Source organism: Equus asinus, unplaced genomic scaffold (genome assembly GCF_041296235.1).
Source record: "Equus asinus isolate D_3611 breed Donkey unplaced genomic scaffold, EquAss-T2T_v2 contig_1, whole genome shotgun sequence".
NCBI lineage: Eukaryota > Metazoa > Chordata > Mammalia > Perissodactyla > Equidae > Equus > Equus asinus.
In genome coordinates, this window is record NW_027224738.1 from 2,095,660 (window position 1) to 2,116,644 (window position 20,985).

The 20,985-nt window shown below is 35.4% G+C and overlaps 1 protein-coding gene across 1 annotated transcript in view; it reads right to left on the bottom strand.

The window, feature by feature from the left end:
- Positions 1 to 20,985, bottom strand: part of LOC139042837 (centromere-associated protein E-like) — a 65,289-nt gene that overhangs the window by 28,058 nt on the left and 16,246 nt on the right. Inside the window, 10 exon segments of the mRNA XM_070503397.1 lie at positions 80 to 202; positions 1,810 to 1,929; positions 2,147 to 2,221; positions 6,274 to 6,441; positions 7,746 to 7,834; positions 8,715 to 8,862; positions 16,465 to 16,623; positions 17,753 to 17,872; positions 18,952 to 19,081; positions 19,430 to 19,517. Of these exon segments, the coding sequence (XP_070359498.1) occupies positions 80 to 202; positions 1,810 to 1,929; positions 2,147 to 2,221; positions 6,274 to 6,441; positions 7,746 to 7,834; positions 8,715 to 8,862; positions 16,465 to 16,623; positions 17,753 to 17,872; positions 18,952 to 19,081; positions 19,430 to 19,517 (1,220 nt within the window).

Sequence of the window (20,985 nt, forward strand, 5' to 3'; positions counted from 1 at the left end):
TGAGAGAAACAATACAAATTCACAAAAATGTAGTGATCATTACAACTGCTTTATTATAAATATAACAAAAATCACTTACCATTTTCTCTTTCAGCTCCAGATTTTCACTCCTAAGACAGGCTGCTTCTCTCTTGGCATCGAGGGCTACAGCCTCAGCATCGAACAGAGTCTGTTTCATCTGTTTGAGGTCTTGAATGTTTTCCTATACACACAACAAAAAGGATTTCCTGAAAGCTAACTTTCTTAGAGTTGGAAAAGACTTTAGAGAACACACACACAGATGTCATTCCTAACGAATCAAAAATGGTGAAAATACGTTAATCACCAAATTTTTTTAGGATAGATGAAAAGAAATGACATTTTCGAAAATAAAAATATTTTTAAAAATTCTGGTTATCTTTTTCCAAATTATAAAAGCACTATATAGAAGTACTGTAATTTAAGAAATCTGTTATTGTTTAAAAAAGATTAACACAATTGTTGCTCAGCTAGCCTGTTAAAGTTTCCTACGTATTTTTAAATTATTCTCTCCAAAACATGACAGGTGAGCAATTAATAGTTAAAATTAAGAATATTAAATCACAAACTGAAAAAAAAAGACAAACAATCCAAAAGAAAAAGAGAGAAAAGATACAAACAGGCAACTCACAGAAGAGAAAATATAACTGATAAATACATAAAAAGATCCACTGTGTCATTTTTAAAGAGAAGTAGCATTTTAACATGACTTTAGCTGACATGAATTCAACCATATGTCCTTGGGAAAAATTAATGCATGAATGAATGAATGAATTAATAAAGAGAAAGAAATAAAGAACAACTTTTAAAAAGTGGGCAATTCTGCTTGTCACTCTGTCAGTAGACACTCGAAGATTATATGAAAGTACCTTTCTTCCCAGGGCCTCCAAACAGTAACAACACTTTTAAAAAGAATCATTTGTGATTAATAGAAGGTAACAAAAAGTACTCTGACAAGTTCAAATGAAAACAAAAGAACAACAGAAACTAAGATTAAAAAAATTCTAGCTAGTGGACAGCCCCGTGGCCGAGTGGTTAAGTTCACGAGCTCCACTTCAGTGGCCCGGGGTTTTGCTGGTTCGGACCCTGGGTGCGGACATGGCATCACTCATCAGGCCATGCTGAGGCAGCATCACACATGCCACAGACAGAAGGACCCACAACTAGAACATACAACTATGTACTGGGGGGCTTTGGGGAGAAGAAGAAGAAAAAAAAAATGATGACGACGAGTGGCAACAGATGTGAGCTCAAGTGCCAATCTTTAAAAAAAGAAAAAAATTCTAGCTAGAAACTGTTGCCTTTTAAAAAAGGGTGTTAAAAACTAGAATCAAACAGATACTTTCTTGAAGTAATCAGGTGGATTGAAAGCAAATAAAAAAATTTAACAATTTCACCATGAGATTCAAATGTTACTTAACGCCAAGATCTGATATCTTGGCTGAGATCAACTACATACTTCTTCATGCATTTGTATAAAACAATTGAAAAAAATTAAAATGTTTTTTGAATTACTGGTTTTTAATGGAAGCTCACTCCTAACTTACTTACATTCACTCAAAGAATGATGTCCTCAACTCTCTGAGCGATTCTTTATCTGTAGAATGGCAATGATACCAACAGTCCCTTTCCCATAGGGTTACTGATAGGATTAAATAAAATACTAAATGTAAAACAACTACAACAACGCTCGGCACACAGTAGGCTCAACGTAAGCATTTGCTATGATGATGGTGATGGTACACTATAAATGCCAACATGATTACACAACAAAATAAACCTGATTTTTACCGATGAGTATGACAAGTCCATGTTCACATTTTCTGATTTTTGAGTGTCTATGTATTTCTGTAGCTTTTTAATCTGGTCTTCCTTTTCTCTAAGCAGCTCTACTTTTGAACTTAGTTCATTCTAAAAGAATCAAAGGAGAGTGAAACACAATTTAATTGGATCTAAATTCTAAGGGATTAAAAAGAATTTACATTTAATAGTTTAGACAGTAAAATTTAAAAGTTGATACTTAAAAAATATAATTCCTTCTCTTTTCTGAAATCATGTTCAATTACATATGATGTATATTTTATAGCTCTAGTCCCTTATCAACAGAAATATCAACATAAAAGCTCACCTCAAGATCTTGATTATACACTTCTGCATGCTTAACTAAATTCTTTAAGTTGGAAATTTCATGAATTAGTTGCATCTGTAAGAGCATGTGAACAGGCAACAGAGCAAACCAATAGTTAAACAGAGCAAAAAAAAAAAAAGACAGCATTCATTCACTGCTTCAGAATCACCTAACACAGTAAGAAGGGCTGAGAGATAACTGTTCAAGCTACTGCAGCAGAGCACCTCATTATTTAAAAATACAAAAACTCTCCCAAAAGACCAAACCCAACTAACCAAACGAAAAATCCCAAAACCCCACAAAACAAAGAAGAAAACCTCGGCATAACCCAAATAACAGTTACATCATCTGTTAATAAAGTTACAATAACATCAAAAGTACATTAGTAGGCATCACTTGGAGGAGATGAACTGTAATCAAACTTTTAAAAAACATTCTCTGAATAGATTTTTGTTTTGGGTAAGTTAAATGCATAAATGTATTTACCCCGTAAGATTTTTTCTTCCCATGAATTAGCCATTTAGCTTTACACTGGCGTGCTTGTTAATGCGTTGTGATCTGGAATGCAGGTTTGGATTAGGCTGGTTCCATGTGGTGCTCACCAAAGCTACAGAGGTATGCACAGCATTACCAACTATCTACCCTGTTGGTTTATTCCACAGGGAATATTGGAAAGATGATGTTATCGCTTTACATTGTCCAACTGTCTAAAAGTATAAAGAATACTTAAAGATATAAGTATTTCTATTAAAGTTTCCTTTCTATCAAAATATCTATAGCATTAACTATCTCAGTACCATAAACTTTTGTGTTCAAAACAAGTAAACTACAATTTCCTAAGATAAACATATTTTTCCTTAGAATTATTTAATCTTAATAATCAGATGAGTCCTTAAAGAGTAAAAGCAAATTCTAGTAGAATGCAAGCGACTGGCTGTTTCCTTCCTAAACTAGTTTCAGATTTCAGACTAGTGTTGACGTTATTATTTTAGGGCAGTATCATCCAACAGAAATATAATGTGAGCCAAATTTGTAATTTAAAATTTACTAGTAGCCACATTAAAAAATAAAACAGGTAGAATTAATTTTAATAATACATTTTATTTAACCTAATATATCCAAAATATTGTCATTTCTTCATGTAATCAATATAAAAACAAATGAAATATTTTACATTCTTTTTTCATACTGAAGTCAATTCAGACTGGCCCCAATTCAAGTGCCCAGCTGCCACATGTGGTGAGTGGCTGCCCAATTGTTTGGCAAAGTTTTAGACATTTGTATAGGTTGTAATTTAAACTGGCTTCATCTTTTACCTCCTCTTCTCTGTTTCTAACTTTCGTGCAAGAAAGCTGCCTATTTCTAATTTTTGTGCAAGAAAAGCACATTTACCAAAAAGAAAGAACTAAATGATCATTCTTAATTTTGGAAAATATTTAGAAAATAAAGATTTAGAAGGAAAAATTCTCCCACTTCTCATTTGAAATAGCACTTCATTTGAAGTATTGGTTCTCATAAACAGAAAAAGATGAAGCAACTTTTGTAAAGATCTGAGTGTAACCTTCCAATAACATATTGTTTAAGATGCTGAGCATAAAGTGTACAATACGATCAAAAGTTAATCTGTTGCTGCTTAAGAAAACAATGTAGATTTCAGCTGTAATTTTCCGCAGGTGAAATGAAATACTTAAGTTCTTAAGACAAAAATCTCCAAGTTGTGAAAATTATAAAATTAAATAAATCAAGTTTTTGTCTTAAGAACTTAAGTATTTCATTTCACCTGCTGAAACTTAGAGCTGAAATCTGCATTGTTTTCTTAAGCAGCAGGACTGAAATTTCTCTTGTTCCCTGAGCTTGATGATACTGACCTTATTTCTCCCTCTAAAATCACTATTTAAACATCCTATATTATGATATTCCCACTTGAGAATTATCCACAGCTTTGGTGATTTTTGGTGAAACCCTTTGGCAAACCAGAGCAATGACATAGGTCCTAAAGCCATAATTTGACTTTTACTCTTTTTTGGTTAAACTTTTCCCCAAAATATATGTTTTGGAACATATTTTACTGCATACACATAAACTTACAATATTTTCAGTTTAAAATGGAATGGATATTGTAAAACTGTCTTTGAAAAGAATAAGTTTTTATTACTTAATCTTTTATGTTACCTTACAGAACCTAGAATTTCAATTTATGTCCAAGAAAAACTGAAGAGAACAGGATTATTTTCCCCTTTGACTGTGGTTAAAAAAGAAAAAAAAATCCAGATGTGAGATTCAAGTCATACATTCTGTTATTTTGTAATCTTTTTGAGTGTGACAATTCAGTGAGCTTCAGTTTTTACTAATTGAACATATAAATGACGTAATAAAAAATTAGAGAAATTACTGCTACACTTATGCCCGAAGTTAATTTTACGTCATATTATTTATAATAAGAAATACACAAAAACTTAGATGAAATTTTGGAGTTTGAAGGGGCCTTGGCAAGCACCTGATCTAACCTCAGGGGTGGAGACGCGCAGGAAGGAAGCCCTATGAAATTCGGTGCTTGCTCAAGGCCTTGTCAATAATGCGTGCCAGGCTTGAATCCGCAGTGAGGTCGGGAGCAGCAAAACTGGGGCTTAAATCCATGGAGTCTGGCCCCAGAGAACCTGTTCTTAACCACGACGCCAGATCACCTCCTCTCAATAAAATCCAGTTTTACTGACTGAAGTCCACTGTTTTTTTCATGACATTTTGCATTTTGTCAATATGAGAATATTAAAAAAGGTAAATGAAACTCTGGAGAACTTACAAACTTTTGCGTCTTAGGATATAATACCTATGAAATGTAGGATTAACTAATTTGTAGGTAGAATGGAAATAACATATTTGGCACAGGATTCTTTTTTCCTTTTAAAAAGGAAAAGAGGGTGAGAAACTAAACAATGACACAGAGGAAAAATGATTGTGTCCCTTTGGGCTATTCATACAGAAATCTGAGAAGCAGCTGCAAATTAACTCATACTTTAACCACACCAAACACTGGCTCTTAATTTTGGAGGGAATCACAGATCACTTCACAAGTATGATAACATCTATGGATTCTCGTTCCCAAAAAATGAGTGAGTTCAAAACTTCTGCAAAATAATTTCATCGTGTCTATAAACTCTAAGTAAACGACTCTCTGCACTAAGAAATCTCTTGAATCTTTTGGACAATTTCTGTCTCCAAAGTCTGATGATTTGGGGATTAGGTTCTCTTAACATGTAGCCTAACATTATACACTGAGAAAATTTAACTAATCTGTTTCATTTCTAAAAATTCCATTAAAACTACTTCATATTAGTTATACTAATTTTTACAATAACTCTCTTATGGAAAAAGAAACATGCAAAATCAGCTTTCCCAGCTATTCTAATAATGTTCTAACTACTTAGGTACATACTTTCTAAAGAAAATGAAGTCCATTAATATGTAGTATCCATACATAAAACATTCACTAGATATTAAAATTCATATTGGTCTCAGAAGGAAACAGCTATGCTCTAGGCAGCAATTCTGGTATACTCAATAAATTATTGATAACATACAAATTATCAGGAAATAATTTCTTCAAGATTAATTCATCAATAGGCAGATTCACCAAACCTGCTCAAAGATGTTTTTGATTCCTTCCTCTTCTTGCACACAAGCACAAGTGAAACAATTATGATTTAACTATTTTTAAAGCAATATAAATGAACTGATTATTTCTTAAATTCTCTAAATTGTGTGTACAAATGGAAAATGGTTGGGTTTTCAATATATCAACCTTAGAAATAAACATCTTTAAGAAAATGATACTTTTAAAAGTGTGGTTTTAGGGTCCAGCCTGGTGGTGTAGTGGTTAAGTTTGTGCACTCCATGGGTTTGGATGCCAGGTGCAGACCTACATAGCACTCGTCAAGCCATGCTGTGATGGTGTCCCACATACAAAATAGAGGGAGACCAGCACAGATGTTAGCTCAGGGACAATCTTCCTCAAGCAAAAAAAAGAGGAAGATTAGCAGCAGATGTTAGCTCAGGGCCAATCTTCCTCACGCACACACAAAGTGTAGTTTTAGTTTAGTTTTGTGTTTCCACATCTTTTCATCTTTTACCTCTTGATCTTTTTCCGCTTTTCTTTCTAGAGCCTCAAATTCATGCAAACCATTCTTTTCTTTTAATTTCGATTCCATTTCTTCATTTTCTCTTCTTAGTTGTTCATAGTCTAGTACCAGACTATCATAGTTAGCACGAAGTGAATTCAACTCACTTTCTAAGTTTTCCTATTATAAACAAAACCAGATTTTCAAGTCAGAGAGGATTCAAGTTCTTTGTTTTGTTAACTAAAATCTGGATTAGTCAAATAATTCATTTAACCTTGAATCATTTGGTAGTTTGGGCCATTCTCCAATATCTTCCCAATGGTCTAGCTTGATCCACAGCATAACAGAAGGTCTGCCTTTTGGTAAACTAGCTAACATAGAATAGAGGAAGACTATTTTCAAAGAGATAGAATTAAAAAAGAAAGAAAGAAAGAAAGAAAGATCATATAAACAAATGCTCTGCCTGTGCCTGACTTAAAATTCAGTCGGGAGTAGGAGTAGGGCACATAATGGGAAGTCATCTGACCACAGATCCTTAAGCTCCTTGGTAATAAAGCTAATAATGTAATTCTCCACCTGCTTGACTCCTGTTTAATTTCTCAGACAGCTCTGAATTTAGGAAGTGACACGGAGCCATTATTTATTGACTTCTAAAACTCCAACGGCTGCCAGGCCTCACCGTGCTGAGCAGAGGCCTGTTTCTGCTTTCTGTTCCATCATGAGGAAGAGTAAGCCATGAGTTAAAAGAAACTAAACCAACACTAGGGATTTGAAAAAAACAACAAACCTTCCAGAGTGTTTTAGGGACACAAAAGCATATAATTCCCCATAATAATTAATTATAAGAACCATTACAACTAATTATAATGGTTAGCTAATGATAATAACAATTCCCAAGAATCACTGCAATTTTATTTCAAAATTAAAATGAAATTTTCTTTAACAAATACATTTATATGACTATGTTATATTTCTTTGAATATTAGCAGCCTAGAAAGCAAACATGGAATCTAAACTTACTAAAGTATTCACTACAGTATTCCTTATTTCTTAAAGTTTTCATAAGACTATATAATTTTATTTACTTTCATTTTTCAGCATTATTTGGCAATATTACCCTTCCCTGATACACCATTCTACTTTATGCCTGAGAATTTTGATACTTTTAAAATCAGCCCTTTTTACCTTCAAGGGATGGCCCAAGGCAAAACAGAAACTTACCAAAAAATCATAGATACCAAGATCTGCTGGTAAAAACTAGAAGCAAAGGTTTACCTATTACCATACTTTAGGAAATGTTTAGCCTCTCTCTGTATGCCACAGTTACCAACGAGGAGTGTAACAAGTTGGGGAAGCCTTAATAAGAACCTCAACTACTACTGAAACAGTCAGAGCTAGAAATGTGCCACAACAGCAAACATCAATAACAAATGAATTTAAAGAAGAGTAAAAGGATAATGTTCTGTAAAATACATTTAAGTTACCTGACTTAGTAGTTTTGTTGCTGGATTCCACTCTGTCTCAGTTAATGTATCAAGAGTGTTACTGAAAATATCAGACTCTGAATAGAGAGCTATAATTAGGGGGAAAAGAAATTTATCCATAAACATGTTATTAAGTTTCCTAAAACTCAAATTAAAGATTAAAAAAATTCTGATCTGAGGTAATAAGCTCAAATTAGTTAATATGTGCTCACAGTATGAATGCCAAGAATATATAAACAGATGTGATCATTTATATACTCGTGTGAATTAAGATCACTGGTTAGAATTAGTGATAAAATGTAGGATCCTTAGTACAACACATTCATGCACGGCATAAGGACGTTTCAGTCAAGGACGGACTGCATATACAACAGGCGTCCCACAAGATTAGTACCACAGAGCCCAGGTGTGTAGCAGGCTGTACCACCTAGGTTTGTGTAAGTGCACTCTGTGATGTTCACACAACAACAAAATTGCCTAAAGATGCACTTCTCAGAACACGTCCCATCATTAATCAACGTGCGACTGTATAGGTTAAAAGGACAAATTCTAAATTTGAGATTTAATCATTGTAAGCAGATTTTTAAATGCCCCTAAAAAATACTTATAATGTTAGAGACAAACTTTGCAACAGATTCCTGTGTAAATGCTACCCTTTCAAGATTAGCAAAGTTTAAGCCAGACATTATATGGGTACTAACTTAATGAGCAGTGATTAAAACAAAAACAAAAAATAAAAATATCTGTCTCAAATGTTTCAACTACAGCACATCATTCTTAAGAGATCTGGAAAAAATAGAGAACTTCATCAATGTTCACTTTCTTAAAATTACTTATTTTTATCATCGTAATCACATCTAAAATACATACATTTTATTTAACTCTGTTTATCACATTAACTGAGTTATAAATAAAGTCTCTCTTTATAGGGATACTTTTATAATTAAAAGTAGTTGAAGAAGAACTCACATTCATCAATTTCTCCTCCTAAAGTTAGAGCAGACTTATGTGTCTTTGTTGTTACATTCTCTGGTACATTAAACTCATTTACATAGTTTGAATCCTTCATTTTGTTAATTTTGCCAACACACCAAGTGACTCTTCGTTTTTTTTTAGCCTAAAGAAGAAGAAATCAAAATTACCTCACACACATCTGGCTCAAACATCATAAAACAAGGGAACTAGTTTCCATTTTTAACAACCATTGACTTGGTAGAATTCTTATTCAGCCTAGTTTAATATCTTATCAGTCTAAGGACATCCTGAGATAAGAAAACATATTCAAACTTTTCAAATTAGTGTTAACTTCATAATAAATTTGATGAAACTATTATTTAAATTTCATTTTGTATTTGAAGGCTTACTTACAAGAATTTCTGCAAATTTACTGAAAGGAATTAGTTAAGTATCAATCCTTCAAGTAATCTGGTGTTACAGAAGACAGCACAGCCACCAACATAGTGACCAAAAGCACTTCTGGGAACCCAGCCTTAACTGGGAAGGAACAGACAGGCAGCCCATTTGAACTTCCCTCAGCAAGTAAATCTTCCACAGGGCCATTCCCATGCCAATTCTTTGCCAGTTTATAAAGCTCACGATCCAACCAGCGCTCCTAATCTTGTTCCTTCCGTTCTCCCTTGGGACTCTGTTCCCTCAGGTATCTGTTCATCTGTCGTCTTCACTACCTTCTTCCACTGGGCTTTAAGAATGCTCAAGCCTCTGTTTTCTGCTTTTGATTTTTTCAAAAACAAACCCTTCACTCCTTCCTTCTCTCTAGCCAACATTTTCTTTTAGTTTCTATGTTCTCTTCTTCCTCGTCTCTCTACTTCTTCCTCATCCCTCCTGGGATACCTCTGTCTCCTGGTTCTTGTCCCACCCAGCTAGCTGTCCTCATCACTCACTTGGCTTTACTGCTTTCTCTTTCTCTGACCACCGCCTAAGTGTTTTTCCATATTTTACAGGTATATTCCTCTCTTGTCCCTTTACTAGAACAAGCATTATCTCATCTTTTTTGATCCTCTCAACAATCCTCTCTTACTACATCCACTTTATAGATGCCTGAGTGTCCAAAAAGTTTACATGAGTTGTGTACAGTCATACAGCCAATTGGTGGCTGAGCCCATGCTTGTAACTTCAGACCTTATCCACCACCCATTCCACTGCGTTGCCTGTCAAGATTATCTGTTGTCCCCAGAATATATGGCTTCTGCTTGAAATGGCCAGCCCTTTCCACAGCCTGCTCTGCAAAAGCACATTCATATATAAATCCTTGATTCCCATGACCTTCAGCTCAACTCCATTCGCTCCCAAAGCCACTGGACCCTGTCATCTGAAACTCATAAACCTAGAACTCCTTCCACCCCAGTGATTCAGTTAATCCCATTATAGCTAGTTAGCTTAAGAGGGACATCTAGTCTCTTGATCCACTGTTTTCTTTCTGCCAGCTACCTTTGGGCTCTCATCCCATCATCTTAGATTCTATAGATCACCAGTTCAATCACATTTTTGGGTCAATGGTCTCAAACTATTAGACCCATTCTGTGTTCCCCACACCTATCCTATCACAATGTACACTCAGATGAATTACACTGCCATCTGAGCTTTTATTAGCCTCCTGAACACTGTGTGGACAGCCAGAAGACTGGCTACCAACATCACCTGGGCCCTTAAGGCTGCCTGGCAAGACTCCTTGCCCCCTCGTTGGCTTTCTTTTCCATTCCCTACAAAGGCGAGACTATTTCAAACCCTTAGCAGGTCTACAAACTGTGTCTCTACCATCTCCAGCCACCACAGAAGAAAAATTAAACCTCCTATTTCACAAAGAAAATACAAGCCTAAACTTACAAAAGCATTACTTGCATTGATTCCTACCCTTTTCCTCTGTCCTTGTTATAATGAAGGAGTGTTTCTCCTTCTATCTAAGGCCAGACCCTTCTACTGTATTCAAGATCCTACGCCTTTGGGCCATCTCAGCCTACTGCAAGGTGGCTTTCATTCCCAATACATAACTCAAATTGTTTTTGCAAAGGAGCTTCTTGTTTCTAAATCCAAAAAGTTTTAGTCTATATTTGTCTTATTTAACTTCTCAGCAGAACGAGACATCACTGACATAGAATGTGACCTCTCTATGCAACATTCTCTTCTTTTAGTTTACCACGTTCACCTGGTTTCTTTCTTAACTCTAGAGCTAAACCTGGGCTCCTTTAGGCATTCCTCTTTTTTGCTTTTACCTAAAAAGTTGTTTGGGAGGATCTTATCTTTGGCCCTCTGTTCTTTTCATTCTCAACATGCTCCCAGAGCAAGCTCATCCATTCTCACGACTTTAATTTGGATTTGCAGTAGTTAATGCCCAAATTGATATCTCCATCCCAGATCTTTCACTTGATTTTCATATATTTGCATTTTCAACTGCCTGACACCTTAAACTAGAGCTGACCCAAATAAAACACTGGACAGCTCCACTGCTCTTCACTCAATGTTCCTTAACTCAACAAATACTGCTACCAGCTATCCAGCAAGCCCAGTAATGTGTGCATGTCATTCTAGATGTTTCCTTCTCCCTTTCCATGTCCCCATGTTGAAACAATCACAAAGTTCTGTCGAGTCTGTCTCCCAAATAGCTCTCTAATTTACCCATTTTTTTTCCATCTCCAGAGCCACAAGCCTTGTGGAGGCCCAATCAATTGTAGGTACACAGTAGCCACATCTTTCTAAACAGCAATTCCAATCATGTTACCTACAAGGCTTTCCCATATCCTTAGCATAATGCAATGTTCGAATCCTACAATGTGGTTTAAATGCCCCTGCCACCAGAATATTTTAAGTCCAAGAAATATGTTTTCTCACGACTCCAAGCTTTTGTACATGTAGATGTCTAACCGGCATACTTTTCCCTACCCCTTTCCTTGGGCTGTTTCCTACTCATGGCTGAGCCAACAGATGGTTTTGATGCCTTCCATTTACCTGGTATGGTGGACTTAAAGGTAGCGTCTATTAATAATAATCTTAACAGCATACACTTATTGAGGATTTGCTGTATGGAGAGTATAGTGTTAAGCACATTCTATATATCACTTCACTTAATTGTCACATCAGTCCTATGAGGTGAGGATCAAGCTTTCTCACAGATAAGGAAACTGCAGCAAAAAGTATTTAAGAAAGGGCCCAAGGTCGAGAGTTAGGAATTGACAGAACTGGGATTCAAATCCAGAAAGTCCAGCTCCAGAGGCCATTCTCTTAACCATGACACTATCACTCCCCAAAACATCTGCTGGATAAATAAACCCCTACTCTGGTAAAAACAAAAGCACACAGACTGGAAGCCAGAATTTTGATTACTATGTTGATTTATAGTCTAGATAAATTTTCCTGAGATTACTATTTCTGTTTCATTAAATAGAAAATATTACCACATACTCTAGACACCTGTGGTTTCCAATCACCTAATCAATTTCATTAGAATTTCATAAGAAGTATAGTGCAAATAGATTCCTTGACTACATCCCAGACTTTCTGAATTAGGATCTCTTCATATGGGAATCAGGGTTAAGTATTTTTAATGAACGTTCTAGGTGTTGTTGAGGTATAGGCAAATACACAAAAGGTTCTTTCCTAAAATATACTGTATCAAAGGATAAGAAACACATAGCTATATAATAAGCATATAAGAATACCAATTCTATTCCCTATATATCAAGTTTAAGCTGTCATCTTTCATAAAAAAAATAAGACCCATATATGTGCTGCATACAAGAGATGCATTTCAGACTGAAAGACACTCACAAACTGAAAGAGAAGGAATGGAAAAAGATACTCCATGAAAATGGCAATGAAAAGAAAGCTGAGGTAGCAATATTCATATCAGAAAACATAGACTTTAAAATAAAAACTGTAACAACAGACAAAGCGCACTACATAATGATAAAGGGAATGATCCAACAAGAATATTTAACATTTACAAATATCTATGCACCCAACATAACAGCACCTCGACATATAAAGCAATTATTAACAGACATAAAAGGAGAAATAGCAACACAATAATAGTAGAGGACTTTAACAATCCACTTACACCAAAGGAGAGATCATCAAAACAAAAGATCAATAAGGAAACGTTGGCCTTAAATGACATATTAGACCAGATGGACTTAGTACACATGTATAGAACATTCCATCCCAAACCTGCAGAATACACATTCTTTTCAAACGGACATGGAACATTCTCCAGGACAGATCACATATTAGACCACAAAACAAGTCTCAATAAATTTAAGAAGACTGAAAAAATACCCAGCATCTTTTCTGACCACAATGGTATGAAACTAGAAATCAAGTACAGGAAGAAAATCAGAAAAGCCACAAATGGATGGAGCTTAAACAAAATGCTATTGAACAACAATTGAGTCAAAGAAGAAATCAAATGAGAAATCAAGAATATCTGGAGACAAATGAAAATGAAACTACGACAGGCCAAAGTCTATGTGATACAGCAAAAGCGGTTTTAAGAGGGAAGTTTATATCAATACAGGCCTACCTCAACAAAGAAGAAAAATCCCAAATAAACAGTCTAACAGTGCACCTAAAGGAACTGGAAAAAGAAGAACAAAGCCCAAAATCAGTAGAAGGAAGGAAGTAATAAAAATCAGAGCAGAAATAAATGAAATAGAGACTAAAAAAAACCAGGAAAAAAAATCAATGAAACTCAGCGCTGATTCTTTGAAAAGATAAACAACATAGACGAACCTTTAGCTAGACTCACCAAGAAAAAAAGAGAAGGCTCAGATAAATAAAATCAGAAATCAAAGAGGAGAAATTACAACAGATACCTCAGAAATACAAAAGATTATAAAAGAATACTATGAAAAGCTATACGCTAACAAACTGGATAATCTAGAAGAAATGGATAAATTCTTAGACTAATACAACCTTTCAAAACTGAATCAAGAAGAAGTAGAGAATGTGAATAGACCGATCACCAGTAAGGAGATTGAAACAGTTATCAAAAACCTCCCAAAAGATAAAAGTCCAGGACCAGACGGCTTCCCTGGTGAATTATACCAAACATTCAAAGACTTAATCCTATCCTTCTCAAACTCTTCCAAAAAATTGAAGAAGAGAGGAAGCTTCCAAATTCATTTTACGAAGTCAACATCATCCTGATACCAAAAGCAGACAAGGACAACACAAAAGAAGAAAATTACAGGCTCATATCACTGATGAACATCGATGCAAAAATCCTCAACAAAATACTAGCAAATCAACTACAACAATACATTAAAAATTTCATACACCATGATCAAGTGGGATTTATTCCAGGGATGCAGGGATGGTTCAACATCTGCAAATCTATTAACGTGATACACCACATTAACAAAAATGAAAAATAAAAATCCCATGATCATCTCAATAGATGAAGAGACAGCGTTTGACAAGATATAGCATCCATTTATGATAAAAACTCTAAATAAATTGGGTATAGAAGGAAAGTACCTCAACATAATAAAGCTGATATATGACAAACCCACAGCTAATATCATTCTCAATGGAGAAAAACTGAAAGCTATCCCTCTAAGAACAGAAACCAGACAAGGATGCCCACTGTCACCACTCTTATTTAACATAGTATTGGAAGTCCTAACCAGAGCAATCAGGAAAGAAAACGAAATAAACAGCGGTCAGATTGGAAAGGAAGAAGTGAAACTGTCACTAGCTGCAGATGACATGATTTTATATATAGAAGACCCTTAAGAACCCACCAAAAACTTCTCGAACTAATAAACAAATACGGCAAAGTTTCAGGATGCAAAATCAACATACAAAAATCAGTTGCGTTTCTATACACTAACAAGGAAGTGGCAGAAAGAGAAATTAAGAATATAATCCCATTTACAGTTGCAACAAAAAAGAATAAAATATCTAGGAATAAACTTAACCAAGGAGGTGAAAGGTTTGTACACTGAAAACTATAAAACATTGTTGAAAGAAATTGAAGAAGATGTAAAGAAATGGAAGGCTATTCCATGCTCTTGGATTGGAAGAATAAACATAGTTAAAATGTCCATACTTCCTAAAGTAATCTACACATTCAGTGCAATCCCAATCAAATTTCCAACAACATTTTTCACAGAAATAGAACAAAGAATCCTACAATTTATATGGAACAACAAAAGACGCAGAATAGCCAAAGGAACCCTGAGAAAAAAGAACAAAGCTGGAGGCGTCACACTCCCTGATTTCAAAATATACTACAAAGCTATAGTAACCAAAACAGCATGGTATGGCATAAAAACAGACACACAGATCAATGGAACAGAATCCAGAGTCCAGGAGTCCAGAAATCAACCCAAACATCTATGGACAGCTAATTTTTGACAGGGGAGCCAAGAGCATACAATGGAGAAAGTAGAGTCTCTTCAATAAATGGTGTTGGGAAACCTGGACAGCCACATGCCCAAGAATGAAAGTAGACCATTACCTTACACCATGCACAAAAATCAACTCAAAATGGATTTAAGACTTGAATGTAAGACCTGAAACCACGAAACTTCTAGTAGAAAACATAGGCAGTACACTCTTTGACATCGGTCTTAGCAGCATATTTTCAAATACCATGCCTGACTGGGCAAGAGAAACAATATAAAAAATAAACAAATGGGACTACATCAAACTAAAAAGCTTCTGCACAGCAAAGGAAGCCATCAAGAAAAGGAAAAGACAGCCTAACAATTGGGAGAAGATGTTTGTAAACCATATATCAAAAAAGGGGTGAATATCCAAAATATACAAAGAACTCATACATCTCAACAACAAAAAAACCAAAAACCCAGTTCAAAAATGTGCAAAAGATCTGAATGGAGATTTCTCCAAAGAAGATATACGGATGGCCAACAGGCACATGAAAAGATGTTCAACATCACTATCAGAGAAATGCAAATCAAAGCTATAATGAGATATCACCTCACTCTTGTCAGAATGGCTATAATTAACAAGACTGGAAACAATAAGTGTTGGAGAGGATGTAGAGAGAAGGGAACCCTCATACACTGCTGGTGGGAGTGCAAACTGGTGCAGTCACTATGGAAAACAGTATGGAGATGGCTCAAAAAATTAAGACTAGACCTACCATATGATCCAGCTATTCCACTCTTGGGTATTTATCCAAAGAACGTCAAAACGTGAATGCGTAAAGATACATGCACTCCTATGTTCACTGTAGGCTTATTCACAATAGCCAAGACTTGGAAGCAACTTAGGTGCCCGTCAAGGGATGAATGGATGAAGAAGATGCGGTATATATACACAAGGGAATACTACTCAGCCATAAAAAAGGATGAAATCTGGCTAATTGTGACAACAAGGATGGACCTTGAGGGTATTGCTGCTGAGAGTAAAAAGTCAGAGGGAGAAAGTCAAACATTGTATGATCTCACTCACAAATAGAAGATAAAAACAACAAAAGACAATCCCATAGCAACAGAGATTGGATTGGTGGTTACCAGAGGGGAAAGGGGGAGAGAAGAGGTTGAAAGGCATGATTAGGCACATGTGTGGTGATGGTAATTAGTCTTTTGGTGGTCAGCATGATATAATCTACATAGGAATTGAAATATAACGATATACACCTGAAATTTATATACTGTTATAAACCAAAGTTACTGCAATTAAAAAAAACAATAATAAAAAAGAAGAAGAAAAGAAGCTGTTGTCTTTTAAATTTTACTTTTAATTCCTGTTGTGATGTGAGGGAAGAAGAGGTCACTAGCATTCGTGTTAAGTTTTGAATTTTCTCAATCTGCACTTTTTGAAGCAAATCTTTTTCTTCCAAAAGTTGGGCCAATTGGTCTTTTTCCATTGCCTGGGCCCGAGTCTCTAAAGAAACCTAAAGAATGTAATATTGGGTTACATTAATAAATGTAGGTAGGTTTTAAAACCTTGAAAGTATAGTTTAAAAAAATATAAATTTGTATGTGAGTTTTGAGAATTTTTCTTTTCTTTTTTTTTTTGCTGAAGAAGATTCACCTTGAGCTAACATCTGTACCTATCTTTCTCTTTCTGCTTGAAAGGGATTTGCCCTGAGCTAACATCTGTGCCTATCTTCCTCCATTTTGTACATGGGACAACAGGACAGCATGGCCGCCAAGTGGTGTAGGTCTGCGGATGGCAACTGAACCCGGGCTGCCAAAGTGGAGTGCAACAAACTTAACCACTAGGCCACAGGGCTGGCCTGAGAATTTTAATTTTATTGAAATAAAATATGCCCTACCTGCAGAACACCAATATGCAGTTACCATAATCAATAATTTCTCAAACTTATAATAGGGTAAAATATACATTTCTCCTCATGTCACTATTCTATATGCCATGTATAAGATTATATCAATGCTGTTAAAGCAATTCTATTAATTGACTAAAAATATATAAATAGGCAGAGAAATCATAAAGCAGAGACTTGAATACCTATAGCAAAGGAAGAGAGATCCTTCTAAGACCGCCATTTGACATTTTAGGTCATTTTTAAAAAGATCAGTAAAATGTAAGTTTTTTACAGACTGGGGACCATGATGGTTTAAACAAACAAATGGTAATGACAAGCAATTATGCTATCTTATTAGATTGCTATCTTAGGGCTAGAAGAGGAATTCAAGATAATGTAAAATGAAACAAAGTAGTTTTAAACACTATTCATGGTCTCTCTTTTTAACCTAATTCTCTGTATTTGTGACAGTTTTTATCTCTTAAAAAAACGTATCTCTACTTGGCCCATTTGAAAATCTCAAATTTTGCCCTTTGGAAATGAAAAACAAAATCTAAAATAAGTTCAAGAAACCAAATCTTGCAGTTTATAGTAAAGTTTTTACGGGTTGATTTCTCCTTAGTTAAAAACTATTTGTTTTAAATTTAGATTGTAGAACTCAGATATTGAGGATTTAAGAGTCTCTGGGCATGTAGGCAGATCTCAATTCTAAATCCATCTCTATTCTTTACTGAAATACACAGTTCATACATACCTCCTCTAATTGTTTTTTAAGATCCATTATTTCTTTTCTATATCTTTTCAGGAGAGCTTCATCACTAGACACCTCATTGACATAAGGAGTATTCTTCATATATTTAGCAGTGCTGGCAAACTGGGAAAAAATACAAGAGTGTTAAACGTTGACACCAAAAGATTAGTTTAATTAATATTTAGGTTTCTTGTAATTTTCTTTTGTAAAGAAACATCAGTAAAAGCTTTCCAGGTGGCTTACAGCTTCTGAACACACAGCATTCTACGTCCCTGTAACAATGTCCATAACTTACCTTTGCCACTAGTCTTCAGGAGGGTCAGAGAAATATCTTGAAGACAGATGCCAACAGAGAGCCTACACACCCTGGCTCACTGGAATCCATCTACTCCTCAAAGTCCAGGGCAAATGCTCCCTCTGCGCTGAAGCTTCACTTCCAGTCAAAAGCACCTCTCCTTCCTTTGAACTCTGTCCTACTTATTAGCCACTTAACTTTTAATCCAAGGAAATCACGCTGGAAGACAGGTCTTATCTTCACTATAAGACTATAAATTCTGTGAAGCCAGGAACGCTATCTCCTACCTTTGTTTCTCTGACAGAACCTTGATCCAGCGCTCAATAGCTACTTAAAGTGATGTTTCTTAGAGCATGAGTGTCAAAAGTAACTTTAACTGGGTACGTGAGGGTGCCCATGAAATAACACTGAAGCCTTCATTGAGACAGCTATTCTACTGACAGTTCTCATTCTTCTTTTCTTTTGAAAACAGAAAATACAGGCCTTAGGCTCAGAGCAAAGGCAGGCAACAATTTGTTAGCAGGAACTTAAGAATTATTTTGTTATAAACACACACACCCATTTTTTGGGTCACCTTCTGTTTGTTCCAAGTGATAACCAGTTTTTCATTTATGGGACTGATAGAAAGTTTCCTTTTATAATAAGTTAAATTTAAAAAGTGAGTTATTTAAGAAAAAATCAAGTCAATTTCAATAAAATATTGTTGGATGTGGCAAAAATTGGGGAGGCAGGATATGAATGATTGAAGTTTGGGAAGATTAAGGAATGCTATTTAGTAGACACACCAATTTTATTTTAACAGGTATGTTATGTCAATTACAAAAAATTACACCTAATTTTAGTAGCTAATTTTTCCTTCTGAAAGATGATTTCCCCCATATTGATTCGAGATAAAAATCAAACTCACCTGGAGAGTAGTCAGGGTTTCATCCAAAGACACTGGAGTAATTGTGCAGATAATGCGTGTTTTTGCATTTCCTCCCAAGGAATTCTGGAGAATTCGTGTTAATTTGCTATCTCGATAATTTATGAAACCACTTAGTGAGAGATGAGTTTGGGGAGAAAAAGAGTAAAACTTTTTATATAACAAAAGTGGTTTATTTTTAACGCAGAACCTTAAATTTGCTACAGTTTAAAAAATTCATTCTTTACTGGTTACTTGAGGCAGAGCAAAACTACTAACTAGAAAATATTTAAAATATAAAGTAAATTTAGTAGGTCACGGTCATACATATAAGAAGCAACGCATGCTCATAGAATCACAGAAGCTTTTGAACATACAGGGGTATCAGTACATTTATTTGAGTGTCACTGAAATATCATAATTTTCAACCTAATGAAAAACGTAAGCATTAATAGGTAAATGTACAATGGGACAAACTTACCCAACTTGTCCATCACTAAGTTTCTTGATCACTTGTCCCAAAATAAATAAGCTACGATTTATATTACAGCCTTCCTTGAGTCGCACACCTGCATTTATTAAATAAATAAGAAAACAAATTGGTCCCTGTACTAGATGATGAACTTATTTATCAGTAATTTATGGGAGAAATTAGAAATTGCAGGGTCAGATGCTACAGTCTGTGCTTCAAATTAGATCTGCGCCCACCTTTCCTCCCACTGCTGACAGGCGCCCTTCCCTTCCTCCCACCCATCATGTGAAGCAGAAAGGCTCTCACCCAAGAGAAACAGCTCGAAAAAGACGACTAAGAAAAGAATAAGAATGCAGGAAAGCCCATGTCTGCACCACGTCCTAAAAGAGCTCCTCGAACTCCTCAATTCAAATCTATTTTTCCAAACCTCCAATACAGGCAACTAATGACGTGCAACCAAGTTAGTTCCTAGAGGTTCACAACCAAAAGTCCTTATTTTTAAACTGTTAATATGCTCACATGTCTTAAACGGAAGTCTACTGAAAAAGGTTTCTCTCACTTTATTCTCCTTTCAACCAGTTCCTATCGCTCTAACCAAGAACTATTATTAGTTTATTCTTCTAGAGATTTTTAGAAATACAAGTTCATACGTATTAATTTTTCCCCTTTCTTCTTTACATAAATAGTAACATACTATACACACTATTTTGCACTTTGCTTTTTTCACTTGGCAATATATCATCTATCTTATTGGTAAACATTGGTCTTTTTCACTCTTTTTTACAGCATAGAATTCCATTGTATGGATGTATCAGAATTTATTTACCTAGCACCCTGCTGAGGGACATGCAGGTGTTCAATCTGCCATGTACACAAAAAATACTGCAACAAATCCTTCTGAACAGCAGTTATTGCACAGGTGCGTTATTCAGCTATTGCTGGAATACTGCTGTTTAACAAGCCAGCTTAAAGCAACAGGCATTTATTTCTTGTTCACAGGTCTGAGGATCCACTGGTGTGGTGGGTACAGGCCACACTCAGCTGAGTGTCTCTATGTCAGGCTGCAGGAAACTAACACAGAGAGAGGCCTGACATCTTTATGGTTCTGAAACTTCCCATCTAAGTATGCGTTTTCATTTGTCTCAGTGTTTGGTTACCTCTTTCAGGTCTGTTTTAATGTTTTCCTTATTTTGGTCTTATACAATTTTTGTTGAGTTTCTTCCTAGGTATTATGCCTTTTAAGTCATTATTGCAAAGGGGGTCTTTTCGTACATGAAATATTCCAACCGGCTGTTGTGTTAGGAGGTGCTCATGTCTATAGATTAATTTTGTATCCTGCCACTTTTCTGAATTTCCTTACTGATTATGGTGTTCATGGGACTCTCAGGAGCTTTCCAACTATAAATCCTGTCAACGACAGAGTTTCATCTTTTTAACTAACGCTACAGCAGCACAAAGCAGATAATAAGCCAGATAAGGAAGCTGCTTTTTCTGTTAAAGACTTTTATCACAAAATTATCATTACTTTATTAGTCTCTAAAATGCATGGTGGCACTTTTACTCTG